Source organism: Diabrotica virgifera, chromosome 8 (genome assembly GCF_917563875.1).
Source record: "Diabrotica virgifera virgifera chromosome 8, PGI_DIABVI_V3a".
Classification (NCBI taxonomy): Eukaryota; Metazoa; Arthropoda; class Insecta; order Coleoptera; family Chrysomelidae; genus Diabrotica; species Diabrotica virgifera.
In genome coordinates this window covers 155,463,428-155,482,327 of record NC_065450.1, presented here as the reverse complement: position 1 = coordinate 155,482,327, position 18,900 = coordinate 155,463,428, and the positions used below count along the sequence as shown (strand labels likewise).

Here is an 18,900-nt window from a genome sequence, read left to right as displayed (position 1 = left end):
CAGCTAGACAGTTTACGGCATCCGTCATTTTATGTCAACATACCATAAAAGAAGAATTATTCGACGGTCGAAGAATTAGTATAGACAAATTTGAGTGGAGTGACATAATTAACCTGTTTTCACAAAAGATGAATGATTTTTTCTATGCAGACGAATTTGATCCTGTCGAGTTTCAGTGTGGAGACTACTGCAAGATACGACAATTGGTGTTGGATTCAATCAAGTTCCTTGTTATTGAAAAACATGGTGTGGAATACTATTTAGATGAAAGTGATGTTACGCAAATTCTACAAGTACACCACAGTATAGTGACTCATCGCATATCGTTGTTGGAAAATTTAAACTTTCATGCATATTATACAAATGTTGTATATTTTTTGCAACAGAATTTTTGTACAGATACTAGTTTATGCGGTCCGTTTGAAGCTATGACTGCGTTTTGTGAAATTTCTCCAGCAGATACTTTGTTAAGCCATGCTATGAGAGAATATGTATATTATTATAAAATTAAAGTTGTAAATGACTTAAATAACTTTATTTGTTAATAAATATTATGTATTTAACACTTGTGTTTTATTTTCGTAATATATTTACAAAAGGATAATGAAAAAATAATATTGTACAATAGTCATTTTAATTATAATAATTACTGAGGAAAAGTGATTGTGTCTTTTCAACAGCCATACATATTTTTAATATCCATTTAAAGTAAATACCCTCAGTATCTTAAAGCGATTATATTTTTGCTAAAAATTATGGTATATCACAATGCCCCCAGGGAAGCGTTTTAAAGGATTCTGGTATTAAATATCGTTTATCATCATAAGGACTTAGGGCCGTTTTTGTTTGCTCTATGCTGAATACTGAATGTTGATATGACCGAATACACCTTTGGTTTGTGCTTTTAATCTTATATTCTTTTAAACAATTTTCAAAATCTTCAAATGTGATTATATTTTTGACTACATTATATTTTACACCTTTTGCTTTTTTGGTTATACCTAAATTTTGAATACCACAATCAATTTGTTCCTTGTTTAGTTTCAGTTTTAAACGTTCTCTCTCTTTTTCTCTCTCTTCATCAGTTGTTTGTAATTTAAATGTATACATTTTTGATCTTAGACCAATAAAATGTGTAATAATTTTTCCATTAGCTTCATCCTTCATTAGACCGGGGATTTTTTTATTTAACCGTTCTATCATGTACGGGTTATTTTCCGAATAGTCAGATGTATCGAATTTAGAGTTGTGTGCCTTTAAAACCTCCTTATATGCATCTAAACACTGTAATTCATATATAAAGCTATCTGTATCCATGTACAATAACATACAATTTTCTTCTCCCATCGTTGGAAGCATGAAGGAGTAATGAAAATCATACATACATAATTTTGATATGTCTAGGATTGCTGCACCTATATACAGAGGTTTATTAAAACACACTACTGATTTGGTTAGTTCGATGGCCACTAGGTTTTCACTGAAGATAGTACGACTGTGAAACCGAATACTTGCAATCAAGTTTTTGGCTCCATACCTTCCATTCCAATTTTTACATATTTTTACAGTTCTATGCCTCCTTATATTCTCCATGGTCTTACCGAACACAGCATTGTTCATCATTTTATAGAGATTTTTCTCAAAACTGCTCTTAGATGCAGCCCGTAAGTTAGTATTTAACTCAATATAGGGTCGCAGCCATGCAGATTGATTAAATTTCAAAACTTTATGTATTTTAGTTAAAATTAATCCGTTGGATAAAGCCTGCTTTAAATTTCTATAATGAATAATATATTTTGACTTATTAAAAAGAGTTGGCAATAATTTTGGTAGTTTTGAACCGGGAGGAATGCGGTGTTCGGCAGCAAATGGAAAATCTTTATGTTTGTCGTGTAATTCACGTGGATACTCTAAGTCAACTTGAAAGAAATAGCCCTCCTTCGCAGCATTCGGAATTGACATAATATTAATATGACCCTTGGGAAGTTTAGTGGATTTAGATGCAACACCAAATTTGGTTACATCTTCAATCCACTTAAATCCTCCAAAAGGTAAATATTCACTCATAGCCCAACCATAGAGATTATTTACATCTAAATACATGATGTACTTAGAGGGTTGTGTGGGGTCATATGTTGACATGTACTTATTGTTAGCTTCCGAAAATCGGTTACTACACACAGATATTCCGCCTCTTATGCCTTTTTCAATAAACAAAATCATATCCACATCTTTTAATAACTCTAATCTACATTTTGTATACCTAAGCATACAGTCCCATGTATACCCTGGTATGGTATAATACCACGCAGGATCTAAATGGTACGTATCCCTACATTTTTGTCTAAATTGTTCAAATACATCAGCCAGAAGCAAAATATCTGTTTTTAGGTACAAATCGCTATACTCTCCCAAATTTTTACATTCAAATGTAGACCAAACTTTCTGCGCATGAGCATACTTCTGTTCGCTAATATGTTCATCACATAATTTATTATAAAAATGACTAATTGTAGGTAAAGAAGTTTCCTCTAATTTTTCCAAACTATCGACATAATCATAGCAAAATACTCCTTTGCAAGTTAATAAATTAAATGCATCATCATCTAAACTATTAAATTCTTGTTTTAAAATCTTCTTCTCTGAAGTATCTAAAAGTGATGCTAATTCATCGAGTGAAGCTCCCATAAATCTCATAGTATCGATAAATCTTAGTCTAATTTTATGCTCATCTGAATGTAGAGTAAAAGAAATATATTTTTCTTTATTAATAGGAAGTAAGCTCAGGTGCCCATGTTTGCATAAATCGATAATCATGAAATGTGAGTCATATCCACTAAAATTATGGAAGGCTACTGGCACAACAAACACCTTTCTGAAGTTTAAATTGCATGCTTGGTGTGCAAATCCTCTTACCTCTCCGGTAAAATGATCATGATCTACCACAATTATATCTGTAGCTAAAAAGCGTTTCTCACAAATATGACAGGCAGTTGCCTTACTTGTACTAGGCTTTTTAACCATAGGTACAATTGATTTTATTTTAGAATCGACAAATTTGGATATTTCAGCCATTTCTTTTGCAAACCACTCCATACAATTTTCACCTCTGTAGCTTCGAAAATATGATAAGCTGTCATCGTAAGCACATTTTAAGTAATAGCCTGCACTATAAGGTACATGCTTTTGGTATTTTGTTGTTTTGTTCAGATTTACATTAGAATCTGTAAAATTATGTAACTGACATTCAAAATCAGCATATATGATAAAGGGAGTGGTTTGTTTGTATGTGAAATTTCTAAAAGCAACATCATCGTATTTGGGAACAGTCATTTTACATTTGTTTATGTCTCTGCAGAACTCTTCGTGCTCCGCAAGTTTATTCCCGCTGGAAAAATAATTCATACAACGATCACAAATATATTTTTTATTTGTGTTCTTACTTAACTGAGAACTTAACAACCTAGACATATCTTTAATCCAGCAATAATGATATTTTATTTCAATATTATCATCGTCACTAGGAGGAGCGTCGTAATCATTTAACTTTGGAAAATATTTATCCTGAATTAGAAGCAAATTTACATGTCTATCAAGCTTGTTTTGTGTAAGTCTAGCAGGTACTACGTCGTAAAATTGTTTTTCCTTAACTTGATTTAATTCCAAAGCATAAACATTCACTGATATAGTATTTATTTTTTCAAATTTTGTGATATGACTTAAAGGCATTGGAGCTTCCAAGTCCTCCGTTTTCAACGCAGTACTGTAATATGGATATGCCGACGTACGTTCTGTATGTATTTTAGCTGGATAAAAAGAGCTAATAATCGCCCAATAAAAGCAATTTTGATCGTAATTTTTGATATTTATACATGCTCGACGCTTTTGAATTTGCTCAGGAAGTTTAATGTACGATGATCCGTTCCCAATTTCGACTTTATTGATGTTAACTTCTAATGAGATTACTTTAGAGAGAGCGGCACCTGAATCTTTTTCTGCAAATTCAGACATTTTTTTAAAAATTTTATCTTTGACATTTTCGCTAAACCAAATGTGTAAATCGGTTGAATAACTATCTATAATGACATTTTTAGTGCTAAAATGCATCAAATCTAAACTCTCACTGTCACCTGTCTTTTTAATAAATTCCCCCCACAAAGTAGTGTTGACTTTAAGTACTCTATTAGATTTCAAAAGAGTTTTAACTTTTTGTCTAAATACCGTAAAAGCATCATCCAAAAACGGTCCTACATCCTTATGACATAAATTTATTATAACCCCTGTCTTAATCCGGCTTGCAAAACTTGAAGCGACATTTTCCCATTTTACTCTATTACGTAATTTTGAATTAAGTCCTAGACCAACATGTCTATTAAAATTTAAAATTATTCTTCGAAAATGTTTAAAATGTCCTACGTTTGATTGTAATTTTCTAGCAGTTCCTACAGGTAAGTTTTTAGCTTTAATTAAATTATTACATTTGCAAATATGTGCATTTAATCGCTTTAACCACACTTTAGCATCATTTTGAGTAAATTTATCAAAAATTATTTTACGAAGTCTTTTAATAGTTAATAATAGATTATCCGACTGCTTAACTATTTCCTTAATCATTTCAATAATATATTGTATGGCTTATAAAAAACAAAATCACTTACCCTCTTTTTTATTCTAAGTTTCAACGATTTTGAATTTGGCTGCTGGATCTTCGTTTCCACTACAATGGATGAAACCTTGCTTATTTGTTGCTAAATCCACCTAAAACAATAACAATTTGCTATACTAAAATTCACTCTCTTCGAAAAAATAAAAAAAATATATTGCTAGTGCGATTTTCGAAACCGCTGTAGAAAACACAAAAAAAGACAAAAAACATATCTAATAGGAGGCTCTCTAATAGAAATATGTTGTAAAATTTCGATGCAAAAAATGTAATTCAAAGCAAAACTCTCAATAACAACTTGCTATACTAAAATCGAAAAATAGAAACAAAAATGCATTGCTATTACGATTTTCGAACCTGCTGCTTAAGTATTTAAACCCTGCTTATTTTTGCTAAATCCACCTAAAACAATAACAACTTGCTATAGTAAAATTCACTCTCTTCGAAAAAATCGAGAAAAAAAATGCATTGCTAGTGCGATTTTCGACCCCGCTGTAGAAAACACAAAAAAAGACAAAAAACATATCTAAGAGGAGGCTCTCTAATAGAAATATGTTGTAAAATTTCGATTCAAAAAATGTAATTCGGAGCAAAACTCTCAATAAAAACTTGCTATACTAAAATTAACTCTCTTTGAAAATAGAACGAAAAAAATCGAAAAATAGAAAAAAAATGCATCGCTAGTGCGATTTTCGAACCCGCTGCTTAAGTATTTCACTATATTATATGTATGGTTAAAAAAAAAACAAAATCACTTGCCCTCTTTTTTATTCTAAGTTTCTTCGAAAAAATCGAGAAAAAAATGCATTGCTAGTGTGATTTTCGAACCTGCTGCAGAAAACAAACAAAAAGACAAAAAACATATCTAATAGGAGGCTCTTTAATAGAAATATGTTGTAAAATTTCGATGCAAAAAATGTAATTCGAAGCAAATATCTCAATAACAACTTGCTATACTAAAATTCACTCTCTTTGAAAATAGAACGAAAAAAATCAAAAAATAGAAAAAAATGCATCGCTATTGAGATTTTCGAACCCGCTGCGTATTTCACTATATTATATGTATGGTTTACAAAAACAAAATCACTTACCCTCTTTTTTATTCTAAGTTTGAACGATTTTGAATTTGGCTGCTGGATGTTCGTTTCCACTGCAATGGATGAAACCTTGCTTATTTCTTGCTAAATCCACCTAAAACAATAACCATTTGCTATACTAAAATTCACTCTCTTCGAAAAAATTTAAAAAAATGTATTGCTAGTGCGATTTTCGAACCTGCTGCAGAAAACAAACAAAAAGACAAAAAACATATCTAATAGGAGGCTCTTTAATAGAAATATGTTGTAAAATTTCGATGCAAAAAATGTAATTCGAAGCAAAACTCTCAATAACAACTTGCTATACTAAAATTCACTCTCTTTGAAAATAGAACGAAAAAAATCAAAAAATAGAAAAAAAAAATGCATCGCTATTGAGATTTTCGAACCCGCTGCGTATTTCACTATATTATATGCATGATTAAAAAAAACAAAATCACTTACCCTCTTTTTTATTCTAAGTTTCAACGATTTTGAATTTGGCTGCTGGATCTTCGTTTCCACTACAATGGATGAAACCTTGCTTATTTGTTGCTAAATCCACCTAAAACAATAACAATTTGCTATACTAAAATTCACTCTCTTCGAAAAAATAAAAAAAATATATTGCTAGTGCGATTTTCGAAACCGCTGTAGAAAACACAAAAAAAGACAAAAAACATATCTAATAGGAGGCTCTCTAATAGAAATATGTTGTAAAATTTCGATGCAAAAAATGTAATTCAAAGCAAAACTCTCAATAACAACTTGCTATACTAAAATCGAAAAATAGAAACAAAAATGCATTGCTATTACGATTTTCGAACCTGCTGCTTAAGTATTTAAACCCTGCTTATTTTTGCTAAATCCACCTAAAACAATAACAACTTGCTATAGTAAAATTCACTCTCTTCGAAAAAATCGAGAAAAAAAATGCATTGCTAGTGCGATTTTCGACCCCGCTGTAGAAAACACAAAAAAAGACAAAAAACATATCTAAGAGGAGGCTCTCTAATAGAAATATGTTGTAAAATTTCGATTCAAAAAATGTAATTCGGAGCAAAACTCTCAATAAAAACTTGCTATACTAAAATTAACTCTCTTTGAAAATAGAACGAAAAAAATCGAAAAATAGAAAAAAAATGCATCGCTAGTGCGATTTTCGAACCCGCTGCTTAAGTATTTCACTATATTATATGTATGGTTAAAAAAAAAACAAAATCACTTGCCCTCTTTTTTATTCTAAGTTTCTTCGAAAAAATCGAGAAAAAAATGCATTGCTAGTGTGATTTTCGAACCTGCTGCAGAAAACAAACAAAAAGACAAAAAACATATCTAATAGGAGGCTCTTTAATAGAAATATGTTGTAAAATTTCGATGCAAAAAATGTAATTCGAAGCAAATATCTCAATAACAACTTGCTATACTAAAATTCACTCTCTTTGAAAATAGAACGAAAAAAATCAAAAAATAGAAAAAAATGCATCGCTATTGAGATTTTCGAACCCGCTGCGTATTTCACTATATTATATGTATGGTTTACAAAAACAAAATCACTTACCCTCTTTTTTATTCTAAGTTTGAACGATTTTGAATTTGGCTGCTGGATGTTCGTTTCCACTGCAATGGATGAAACCTTGCTTATTTCTTGCTAAATCCACCTAAAACAATAACCATTTGCTATACTAAAATTCACTCTCTTCGAAAAAATTTAAAAAAATGTATTGCTAGTGCGATTTTCGAACCTGCTGCAGAAAACAAACAAAAAGACAAAAAACATATCTAATAGGAGGCTCTTTAATAGAAATATGTTGTAAAATTTCGATGCAAAAAATGTAATTCGAAGCAAAACTCTCAATAACAACTTGCTATACTAAAATTCACTCTCTTTGAAAATAGAACGAAAAAAATCAAAAAATAGAAAAAAAAAATGCATCGCTATTGAGATTTTCGAACCCGCTGCGTATTTCACTATATTATATGCATGATTAAAAAAAACAAAATCACTTACCCTCTTTTTTATTCTAAGTTTGAACGATTTTGAATTTGGCTGCTGGATGTTCGTTTCCACTGCAATGGATGAAACCTTGCTTATTTCTTGCTAAATCCACCTAAAACAATAACAATTTGCTATACTAAAATTCACTCTCTTCGAAAAAATCGAGAAAAAAATGCATTGCTAGTGTGATTTTCGAACCTGCTGCAGAAAACAAACAAAAAGACAAAAAACATATCTAATAGGAGGCTCTTTAATAGAAATATGTTGTAAAATTTCGATGCAAAAAATGTAATTCGAAGCAAATATCTCAATAACAACTTGCTATACTAAAATTCACTCTCTTTGAAAATAGAACGAAAAAAATCAAAAAATAGAAAAAAATGCATCGCTATTGAGATTTTCGAACCCGCTGCGTATTTCACTATATTATATGTATGGTTTACAAAAAACAACATCACTTACCCTCTTTTTTTTATTCTAAGTTTCAACGATTTCGAATTTGACTGCTGGATGTTCGTTTCCACTGCAATGGATGAAACCTTGCTTATTTTTTGCTAAATCCACCTAAAACAATAACAACTTGCTATACACAACTTCACTCTCTTCGAAAATAAAATGAAAAAAATCGAGAAAGAATGCATCTCGTGTGTGAGATTTATATAAAATGTATCTAAAATATATCTAAAATGAAGGTCTCTAATAGAAAAAAATTTCGGGAAACGTTGAAAAGTGAGGAGGAGGAGGAATAGAAAAAAGTTGCAAAATTTTAAAGCAAAAGTCTTTTAGAGTAATTCGATTAAGAAAATTATATATACAAAGTTACAAATAAGCAAACATAGATCTAATATGTATGAATAACATCGGAATTACTAAAAAATTTGGGATTCTAACCTGCTGCAACGCTACGAAGCACTAGATAAAACAGAAACCAAAAGACACATCATTTATTTTTGCTATACACAATTTCACTCTCTTCGAAGTGGTTCAAAGAAAGGAAGAGCTGTCGGATGATATTTCTGAGAAAGACAGAAACAAGTTGGCCAACAGTTTATTTAGTAGAATTATGGAAGTTGGACAAAGCCAGACGAATGGAGAAGCAGTGTATTTATAAAAAAGAGACAATGTACAAAGAGCAATACAACTATCACATATGGGCAATTGATAGACGGATACGTGAAAATCAGTTCAGCTTCAGGAACAAAGAAGCAAACTCTCATATATAAGAAGCAATAAATATCAAGAAATACTAGAAAAATAAAACAGAAAAAATGGCATATAAGGTACGAATATCAATAAAAAATCAGAATAAAGTAAAAATAGTACTCACCTTACTGCTATGTTGACTGCAATATACCAAATGTACTTAACTATCTCGAAAACTCGAATACAATAATATTTTCACTGCTTTTCTCGTTTTTATATCAAAGTCCAGTAATTATATTAATGGGTCTTTAATTACTGTATTTTCTCCATCAATTAGTGTGACGTATTTTTTAAATTACCTTCTAATTGCTTTGCTATTAAGCAAAGTTTCTAATATTTTTCCATATATCATTTAGCTATTAAATAAAATTAAATTAAGTTTCTAATACCATATATCTTTCCATATTAGCAGTGGCGTATCTACGGAGAGGTAAATTTCATTTTTCTGTGTCATTTTATTCTGTTAAATAATCATGTTGACCAATAGGACTGAAAATACTAAAGCCTTTTTACATGCTGTTGTATACAAAATACTGAAATGGAAAAATACTGAAATGGAAAAATACTGAAATGGAAAAATACTGAAATGGAAAAATACTGAAATGGAAAAATACTGAAATGGAAAAATATTGAAATGGAAAAATACTGAAATGGAATAAAAATGGCGGATTGGTGGCGCCATCTAGTGGAAAATAACTACACTATTCCATCGCTGTGACGTCAGCATCTATCTCACTCTTACTCATTGGAAAGGTACTTCTCTCTCTAACACATTGATTTCCCTATCTTGGTAGTCATACAAACGTTGGTCATCTACTGTTGTCGCCTCCTCAATCGAGGAGGAAATGAACGCCTAAAAGAATTAGTACGACACCTTCGCCATGGCCAAGGACATCGGGAAAAAAGTAATTATTATTCAATGCAATCTCCAACACAAAAAGGTGGCAACGACGACAATCTGCCGTGACCTGGTTCTAACGGAGAATGCAATAGCATTAATCCGAGAACCTTGGATAACTAAGACCAAAATAACTGGTTTTATCAGTCTAAATGGTCAAATCTTCAGCTTAAAAAACAACCAACAACCGAGAACAGCAATATATGTTCCCAGAAAAATCAAAGCCTCCCCCTCGTGAAGCTTTGCACCTCAGACATAACTGCGGTTAAAGTAAAATTGCCATGGTCAAAAGGCAAAAATAGAGTTAATACTGGCATCGGTTTACCTACCCTCAGTTGCAGTCACCGTACCACCAACAAAGGAGATGGAAGATCTGGTAGACCATTGTCTCAGCCAGAAGGTAGAACTTATGACCAGGAAAAACCTACGCTTGACAGTTGGTTTTTTAACTGGCCATTGTCAAGTAAGAAAACACCTTCACACACTGGGGCTAGGAGACACACCTCTATGCAGGAGGTGTGAACGAGATGACGAAACTGTCGAGCATGTTCTATATTCTATATGAATGGCTGGAGTTTTCGTCAATACGAGAGTATGCGTTCGGCGACCTTTGTCCTACACGTGCCGACATAGGGGAGATGTTCCCTGGTTATTTGTCCACCTTCCTGGAAATGGTAGGATGAACAATGAGCTAAGGACGACAGCCCCCTGGGAGGATGCACAATGGGTCAATTGTGGCCTAAGTGCTGTGGGACTTGACTCACCCTTCGTACTCTAAAGATACAGAGATAGTACGGGACTTTTCCGGTGGGTCGGTAGGCTAAAAAAGGCCGGCGTAGTAGAAAACTATCTAAAGATTTAGCCGATCGGCCCCCCTCTTAACACTTCTGGATCCGCCGCTGTTTGATGAGCCGATTTCCTCTTTAAATGAATGAAAAATTCTACAAATTGTACTAGTTCGACACCTAGGATTTTATCTAAATCATTGCTAGATATAAATCTCAGTACCTAAGCTTTAGTGTGTGAGCTTCAATTTCATTGGGAGTTAAGTTTTCCAAATGATGTAAAAATCCAAAATTGAAATGAATGCATTCATATGCAGAAAGCCTCTGATTTAAAAAGAGGTAATGAGATGATCTATAATAACGATAAAATGTTGAGTCCAAAATTTCTCTGATGTTGTCATTTCAGTCTCTTGAGATGTTCCGTAATCCAGTAAAGTCAGTCGAATATTCCGTAGTCCGTAGTCGTTTTCTATGTGTCGAATAGTCTTGACTTCCGCTTACCATCACGCCTCTCATATATTTCGAAATTGTCACGTCTTGACTGTATAAAATCTTTAAGTGATCTAAGTGCCCCACTCCTAAATTAAGGGCAATATCTTGGAAAACACGACTTGGGTTGTTTGTTTTCTCTACTTGATGGTAATCCAGAAATAGTATCTTCAATCTGATTATAATCTTTAACGAGTGTTTTTGCGGCATCACTTCTGGATTACCATCTAGTAGTATTTACTCTTTCAGGAACAATAATAATATTTCTGCCACGGTCTGCGTTGCTGTCGCTTAAACACGCAGCTTTTAAGCATTTGATTAAGAAGTATCTAGTAGAGGAAGTGAAAAATACATAAAGTTCTTATAAGTAATCAATTAATGCTGTCGCAGCAGGACACCACTCAGCTGCAGTTTTTGCAACTAAATTTAGAGAGTGGGCAGCACAAGTGTTTGCATAAAACAAAAATAATTCTGTGAATAGTTTGCTGATATTTTTTTACGTTTACGGCTTTGTGAGGGGCCCCCGGAATGTGGGGGCCCCGGGCAGCTGCCCAGCCTGCCCTCCCTTAAATCCGGCCCTGCAGTGAAAAAAAAAAGAGAATAAGAAAATGCTAGGATGTTTTGAAAGAAAGGTATTGCGCACGATACTCGATAGGATATGATATAGGATAAATTATGATCACTGGAAAAGAAGATTTAAGTCTAAATTGTACCAATTATACAATAAATAAACTTTTCAATAGTCAAACAATTAAGGATCTTTGGAAGGAGTAGGCAGAAGAGGGTAAAAATATGGTATGACGAGGAATGTCATAAATAGCTGGAAAAAAGACAAACAGTAAGGAAGACATGGATACAACTACAAACAGACAAAAGTAAAAAGGAATACGACGACTGTCGAAAAGAAACAAAATAAATAATACGCACAAAGAAAAGAAACTATGAACAACAAAACTATGAAACTATGGTTAGAGACCGACCCAAACCAGGCTCCAGAGAATTATATAAAGCAATTGCCACTGAGAAAAGATGACATAAAACCAATTCTATCCCTACACTGAGAGACCAGACTGAGAAATCCATCAGTTGATAACACAAATATGGTTAGATAAATAATACCAGCAATATGGAAGGAAAACATCATAGTGCCCATCCACAAAAAAAGGGACAAAACAAAATGCGCGAATTATAGAGGAATTTCACTCCTAAACACGGCATATAAAATCCTCTCAAACATTAGTAGACTACTCCCTTATGTTGAAAATGTCCCAGGAGAATATCAAGCCGTTTTTACGGCAAACAGATCAACAATAGATCAACTATTCACGCTGAGACAGCTTCTAGAAAAGGGATGGGAGTATAAGAGACTCATACACAATCTCTTCATGGATTGCAAACCGATACGTCAAAACAAATGTAAAATTTTACAATCAATAGATCAACTATTTACGCTGAGACAGCTTCTAGAAAAGGAATGGGAGTATAACAGACCAATACACAATCTCTTCATAGACTTTCGACAGGCATATGATAGCGTAGAAAGAAGCCAAATATGGAGTGCCATGGCTGAGTTCTCAATACCAAAGAAACTCATTCGGATAACTAAAGTCTGTATGGAGGGCGGAATATCTAAAGTACGTGTAAATAATAAACTGTCTGGTAGCTTTGAAATCAACTGTGGACTTAAACAGGGTGATGCGTTATCTTCATTACTTTTTAACCTTGTATTAGAGAAAGCCATGAGGTCGGCCGAAATAAAAACAGAAACGCTATCGGTTCAAGGTCCCAGGCTATTACTAGCATACGCAGATGACATTTATCTCGTTGGAGACACCATTCTAACCATAAAAGACATTTTCAACAAGGTGGAAGGAGCAACAAGTGAAGTGGGGCTGAGGATTAATGAAGAGAAGACGAAATGTGTATAAATTATAGAACGACACAAAGAGACAGGATATGATAAAATGTGACGGTCAACACCTTCAATTTCGAAAGAGTACAACGTTTTAAGTATCTGGGGGCAGCAATCACAGCTGACAACGATGTTACTGAAGAAATAAAAGACAGAATCCAATCGGCAAATCGCTGTCTATTCGCACTGAATAAGCTTATAAAATCAAAAAATCTTACAAGAGGTTCCAAGATCAAAATCTATAAATCCATCGTCGGACCTGTACTAACATATGGATGCGAAACGTGGACCATGACCAAAGCAAACGAAGAAAAGCTCAGACGTTTTGAACGAAAAATACTTAGAAAAATTTTCGGACCTCACCACGACATTAACACAAACCAGTGTAGGATCAGAAGCAACATCGAATTAAAAGCACTTTACAATGACACCGATATTGTCCAAGAAATTAAATCACAGCGACTAAGCTGGGCAGGCCACGTGCACAGACTTCATAACGAAAGACTTGTAAAACTGGTATGGGAGGAGATTCCTACAGGCAAAAGACCACTTGGACGTCTCAGAATGCGATGAAGAGATAACATCCAAGCAGATCTCCGAAAAATGAACATCCCATTTGACCTCCATTAACCTTAGGTTGATGGAAGACCGAACAAATTGGAAAAAAGTTGTACAATCAGCCAGAACCCACCCAGGGTTGTAGCGCTACGTGATGATGATGATGAACATTAATATTAAGTACAAGAAAGTGAGAATAAATTGAAAAAATGCGACAATTTTTCGAAAACTTGTTTCCTGGCAATAGACAGGAGAGCCCGCAGGGCTCGAGTGACTATTGCCAAATGGAAACAAGTTTGAGAAGCAAATTTAAGCATTATTTTCTTATTTATTCATAATATCGTGTGATATTCGTAAGATTGTTTTTTAATACTTACATACAAAATTCAAGCATAAAAAAATATTCAGTGACATTTATCGCAATAAATTTGTTTTAATAAATAAATGTTTATTTAAGTTTATTTAAGTTTAAAATCAATTTCTAGATAGCATCTTAAATTAAAAGCCTCGGAGGTGTAATCAGAGAAGGTTCCCATTGTTTTCAATCTGGTGGGATGTAGAGTAATATTTTTGATGTTGTTTTATGTGTTATTAGAAGATTAAAAACTTAGTCTTTTGCTAGCAGTTGCCGCTAGGGCATCCCTGCCATTTCGTTCGTTGCAATCCGTGACTGTACGCCGGAGTTTGTCCTGGTTGGGTCAGAGAGAGCAACATATGTGCCTCCTGATGAGAGACTAATAAGTTTCGAAACCGGTAGAGGTGCTTGCTGCACTCTCTGATAGAACTAGAATATGATGCGGCTGTAGTTTCGTGTTGCAACGAAATTGTAAATGGTTATTCATTTTTGATTTTTTTTCATCTTAAAATACTTGCGAAACATATGTATGTATTGCCGCGTGGAAACGACATGCTCTGAATAGAGAATAATGAAAGAACATCTTGACATTTACGGAGGAATAAAAAAGGAGAGCAAGAAGTAACATAGAAGCTGAAAATTTGACAGGGTTTTACCTAGTGGTAAGCCAAGATATGAACAGAATAACATAAAAAACACTACTGCAAGGATCAAATCAAAATTAAAAACCAGCGCTTATTTTTTTATTCAACTTAAATGTCTCGGCAACTACGTGTGCTGTTGTAACGTGTGTGTTTTGTGTAAATGTCTTGTTACTTAACAAAGTCGACTTCATTGTCTTTACAAAGACCGATCAAGTGAGTACCGATCCCACAAGGATAGAAATTATTTTTATTTATTAATTTTTACTAAAGAATAATTTTCTACCCAGCCGGAATTCGAACTGACAAGCCTTGGATCCAAAGGTAGGCTCTCTTACCACTGAGCCACAGAGTAGTGATGTTGAAAAAGTATCTGTTCGTTACAAAGTACTCGTTACTTACGAATACCGAAAGTAACGATTACTATACAGAAAGGCAAATCGTTACTTTGATTACTCTGATTACTTCGTTACTTCGTACCAATCGTATCAGAGCGAGTAACGACTATTGTATCTACAACCAGTACACTTGATTACTTTCTAATAAATCGTGTCCCAGCGAGTAACCGACGGGACCGGTATTTTACGAGTGTTATCGAATATCGTTATCGGTATGAAGCATTTTAAGGATGTGAGGGTGAGGAGAAGAGAGAAGATGAAACAGAGGGAGGTATAATGGTATACGTAAAATATGTAATGTATGTCATTAACAAAGATCGAATGCGAGAACTCTATATTTTATCTAGATCGGTGAAGGTCGTTGTTTATCAGAATACCTATACAAAATACCTGTCTACCGAGAAATACGATTCTCGATATGATTACCGATACTCAAATACAAAAGTAATCATAGTAATCAAATAATTTTTATCCCTTAAACAGATCGGCGAAGGTCGTTGTTATATCGGAATACCTATACAAAATACCTACCTACTGAGAAATACGATTCTCGATATGATTACCGGTACTCAAATACAAAAGTAGCAAAAGTAATCATAGTAATCAAAGTAACGAATACTGTAAATGATTACTTTATACAAAAGTAACGATTTGTAACGAATACTCGAAAGTAACTATAATCAACATCACCAGTGCCGGATTTACCACTAGGCCGACTAGGCCGCGGCCTAGGGCCGCAAGCAAAAGGGGGCCGCAGCGTTTTGCAAAAAAAAACTTTTTTGGTAAAAAAATTTTTATAAAAATGTATACCATTTTTATTCATTCAGTTGCGGTGCGAAACCAAAACTGTCTTAATTTTTACTCAGATCAGAGAGTGCAGCCAGCACTCTTATCGACGATTTCACCTCTTTTTAGAGGTTCATCAGACACTGCATAGGCTGCTTTTCTCTGGCCCAGGTAAAAATCTTCGACATATCCATCTCCCACCGCAACTGACGAGATGGTAGTAGGTGCCTAGCGGCATCTGCTAAATAAAAGACTAAGTTTTTCAACCTAATAAAAATATTTGTAAATTAAATATTTTTAAAAGATTTTTAATTGAAAAACTTTATTGGCCCATTTCCTGGTGACAACCTCCAAGGCTTCTACAATATGCAAGCACATGGATGCTGCAGTGAAGACTAAGGGGAAGGAATTCTACACTATGCAATTCACAACCCCCGTCTGCAGCGTGGTAAAAGTTCCAGCGGAAAATGGACCTAGTTACTCTATAGGAGTAATACTAATAAAAATAAAAATGTATACCATTTTTATTCATTCAGTTGCGGTGCGAAACCAAAACTGTCTTAATTTTTACTCAGATCAGAGAGTGCAGCCAGCACTCTTATCGACGATTTCACCTCTTTTTAGAGGTTCATCAGAGACTGCATAGGCTGCTTTTCTCTGGCCCAGGTAAAAATCTTCGACATATCCATCTCCCACCGCAACTGACGAGATGGTAGTAGATGCCTAGCGGCATCTGCTAAATAAAAGACTAAGTTTTTCAACCTAATAAAAATATTTGTAAATTAAATATTTTTAAAAGATTTTTAATTGAAAAACTTTATTGGCCCATTTCCTGGTGACAACCTCCAAGGCTTCTACAATATGCAAGCACATGGATGCTGCAGTGAAGACTAAGGGGAAGGAATTCTACACTATGCAATTGTTGTGACGGGGGTTGTGAATTGCATAGTGTAGAATTCCTTCCCCTTAGTCTTCACTGCAGCATCCATGTGCTTGCATATTGTAGAAGCCTTGGAGGTTGTCACCAGGAAATGGGCCAATAAAGTTTTTCAATTAAAAATCTTTTAAAAATATTTAATTTACAAATATTTTTATTAGGTTGAAAAACTTAGTCTTTTAAAAAAATTTTTACTAATTGAAATACAGAATAGCAGTTTTTCAAATAAGAGAATAGCTATTCTACTAAACACGTGGTACGATATTTTACAATGTTTTGACAAGAGTAGCAAAACATTGCAAAAACTATTACAAACTTGAATATGACTTGCAACATACAAATCTCTAAAGGAGTACGCATTAAGTCTGAGAGACAACTTTGATTCCTATGAAAAAAGAGGAAAAGAGTTGTCTAAAAATGAAACCTAGATTCTTGAAATAAAATGACGCCCGAAAAGAAAAGCTCTCCTTGGCTAAGACAAAGAAGATGAATCCACTGAACCCCACTTTAATGGCAAAGAAGACTTAAAAATTAATACATTCAATGTTGTAATTGACACGCTCTATTCAGAATTAAGTGAAAGGTCCGAAGTTTATTTCAGTCTTAATGAAAAATTTGGATTTTTAAACAACTTATCGTCAATTTCCAATGAACAAATCGGGGTAAAAGTTTCTATTTTGACTAAAAAGTATCGAATCGACATAGATGGTGACTTTGGAGAAGAGTTTGTACAGTTCAAAGGCTTTGTTGAAGAAAGAGAACCTCATGACAACAAGATTACAAAGCCTCCGAGGAATACCTACACTTTTAAAGTATCTGAAACTCATTCATGAAAAACAGTTAACAACATTATTTCCGAATATGGACACGGCTTTGCGCATTCTACTATGCCTGATGATATCTAATGCATCTGGAGAAAGATCATTCAGCGTGTTCAAAAGAATCAAAAATTGACGAAGATTCTAGATTGTTTAGTTTGGCTAGTTTTGTTTCAAATGCTGAGCTTTTTCAAGCCTTAGACTTTAAAAATTTGATTAAAGATTTTGCAGCCAAAAAAGCTAGAAAAGTGAGTGCTTAGAGTTTAGATATGATATTTATTATGAGTAGGTATGGAGTGGAGTGAGTGTCAATGTTAATCACTAATTTAACTTTATGCAAATTAAGAATATAAGAACATGACATTGACGTTTTTCAATATAAGAGAATAATGAATAATGAATTGAACGATCTAGGTTTATTTGTTGTATTCTTATGCCTCGTTGCACCAACAGATCTTAAGCTTAAGGCGTGCATTAAAGAAACATATGCGTTCCACCATTGAGTCTTAGATCAATTTTCAGCTTGCTACAATGGATTGTCATGTGGATTGCATTGATAAGAAGTCAAAATTATGGTGCAACGTATGTGACACTTAAATCTGCCCTATCTATAAGCTGAGCTGGGTTAAGCTGGATCTTAAGATTTATTGGTGCAACCAATATATTATAATGTTAGCAACCAAGTTAAGCTTATAATGTCTTTTCAACTCGGCTTTTTCAGTATTTTGTTGTCATCTGTACTTTTCCCTCGGAATGAAACAAATGGTATTTAATTTTAACAACTAACTACAATACTAATTAATAATATAATAATTTTAGCAATATTAATAATTTTTACTCACATTTTGAATTATATATTTTCTATCTTCTTCTTAAGGTGCCTTCTCCATTACTGAAGGTTGGCTATAACTACAGCAAATTGCTCTCTATCTTGAGAGGTTCTTATTATCGAATGTGTGTCCATAGCTGTCCAGTCTCTCACGTTCTTCAGCCAGGAGCATTTTCTTCTTCCTGAACCTCTTCTTCCTTCCACTTTCCCTTCCATTATGAGTCGTAAAAAGTTGTATCTTTCTCCTCTGTGAATTATGTCTAGATACCTCGTTTTTCGGTTTTTTACAATATTTAGGAGTTCTCTCTCAGTCCCCATTCTTCTCAGCACCTCGTTGTTGGTCACGTGATCTGTCCAAGAGATCTTCAGCATCCTTCGAAAAACCAACATCTCAAAGGCTTCTATAAGTATAGAATCTATAAATTTTCTTTTTCGAAATTTCTATGAATATAGAAATTGTTGTTTTGCTGTTTTGGTGTTTTAGCCAAATTTACAAACCAAGATTATTTAATTAGTGAATACATTTCAACCTATTTATGTCCGTATTCAAATA

The 18,900-nt window shown here is 33.7% G+C and overlaps 1 protein-coding gene across 4 annotated transcripts; it reads right to left on the bottom strand.

The window, feature by feature from the left end:
* Nucleotides 1–559: 559 nt before the first annotated feature.
* Nucleotides 560–8,326, bottom strand: LOC126889699 (uncharacterized). Of its 4 annotated transcripts, XM_050658226.1 has the most exons (5): nt 8,201–8,326; nt 7,751–7,850; nt 7,301–7,400; nt 5,755–5,854; nt 560–4,758 (listed from the first exon to the last, which is right to left on the bottom strand). In XM_050658226.1, the coding sequence occupies exon 5, from the start codon at nt 4,612–4,614 to the stop codon at nt 754–756; it is 3,861 nt and encodes a 1,286-aa protein (XP_050514183.1). In that variant the 5' UTR covers nt 4,615–4,758; nt 5,755–5,854; nt 7,301–7,400; nt 7,751–7,850; nt 8,201–8,326; the 3' UTR covers nt 560–753. The 4 variants fall into 4 exon arrangements, with proteins under 4 accessions (XP_050514183.1, XP_050514184.1, XP_050514185.1 ...); XM_050658227.1 differs by lacking the exon at nt 7,301–7,400; XM_050658228.1 differs by lacking the exon at nt 7,751–7,850.
* Nucleotides 8,327–18,900: the final 10,574 nt, after the last annotated feature.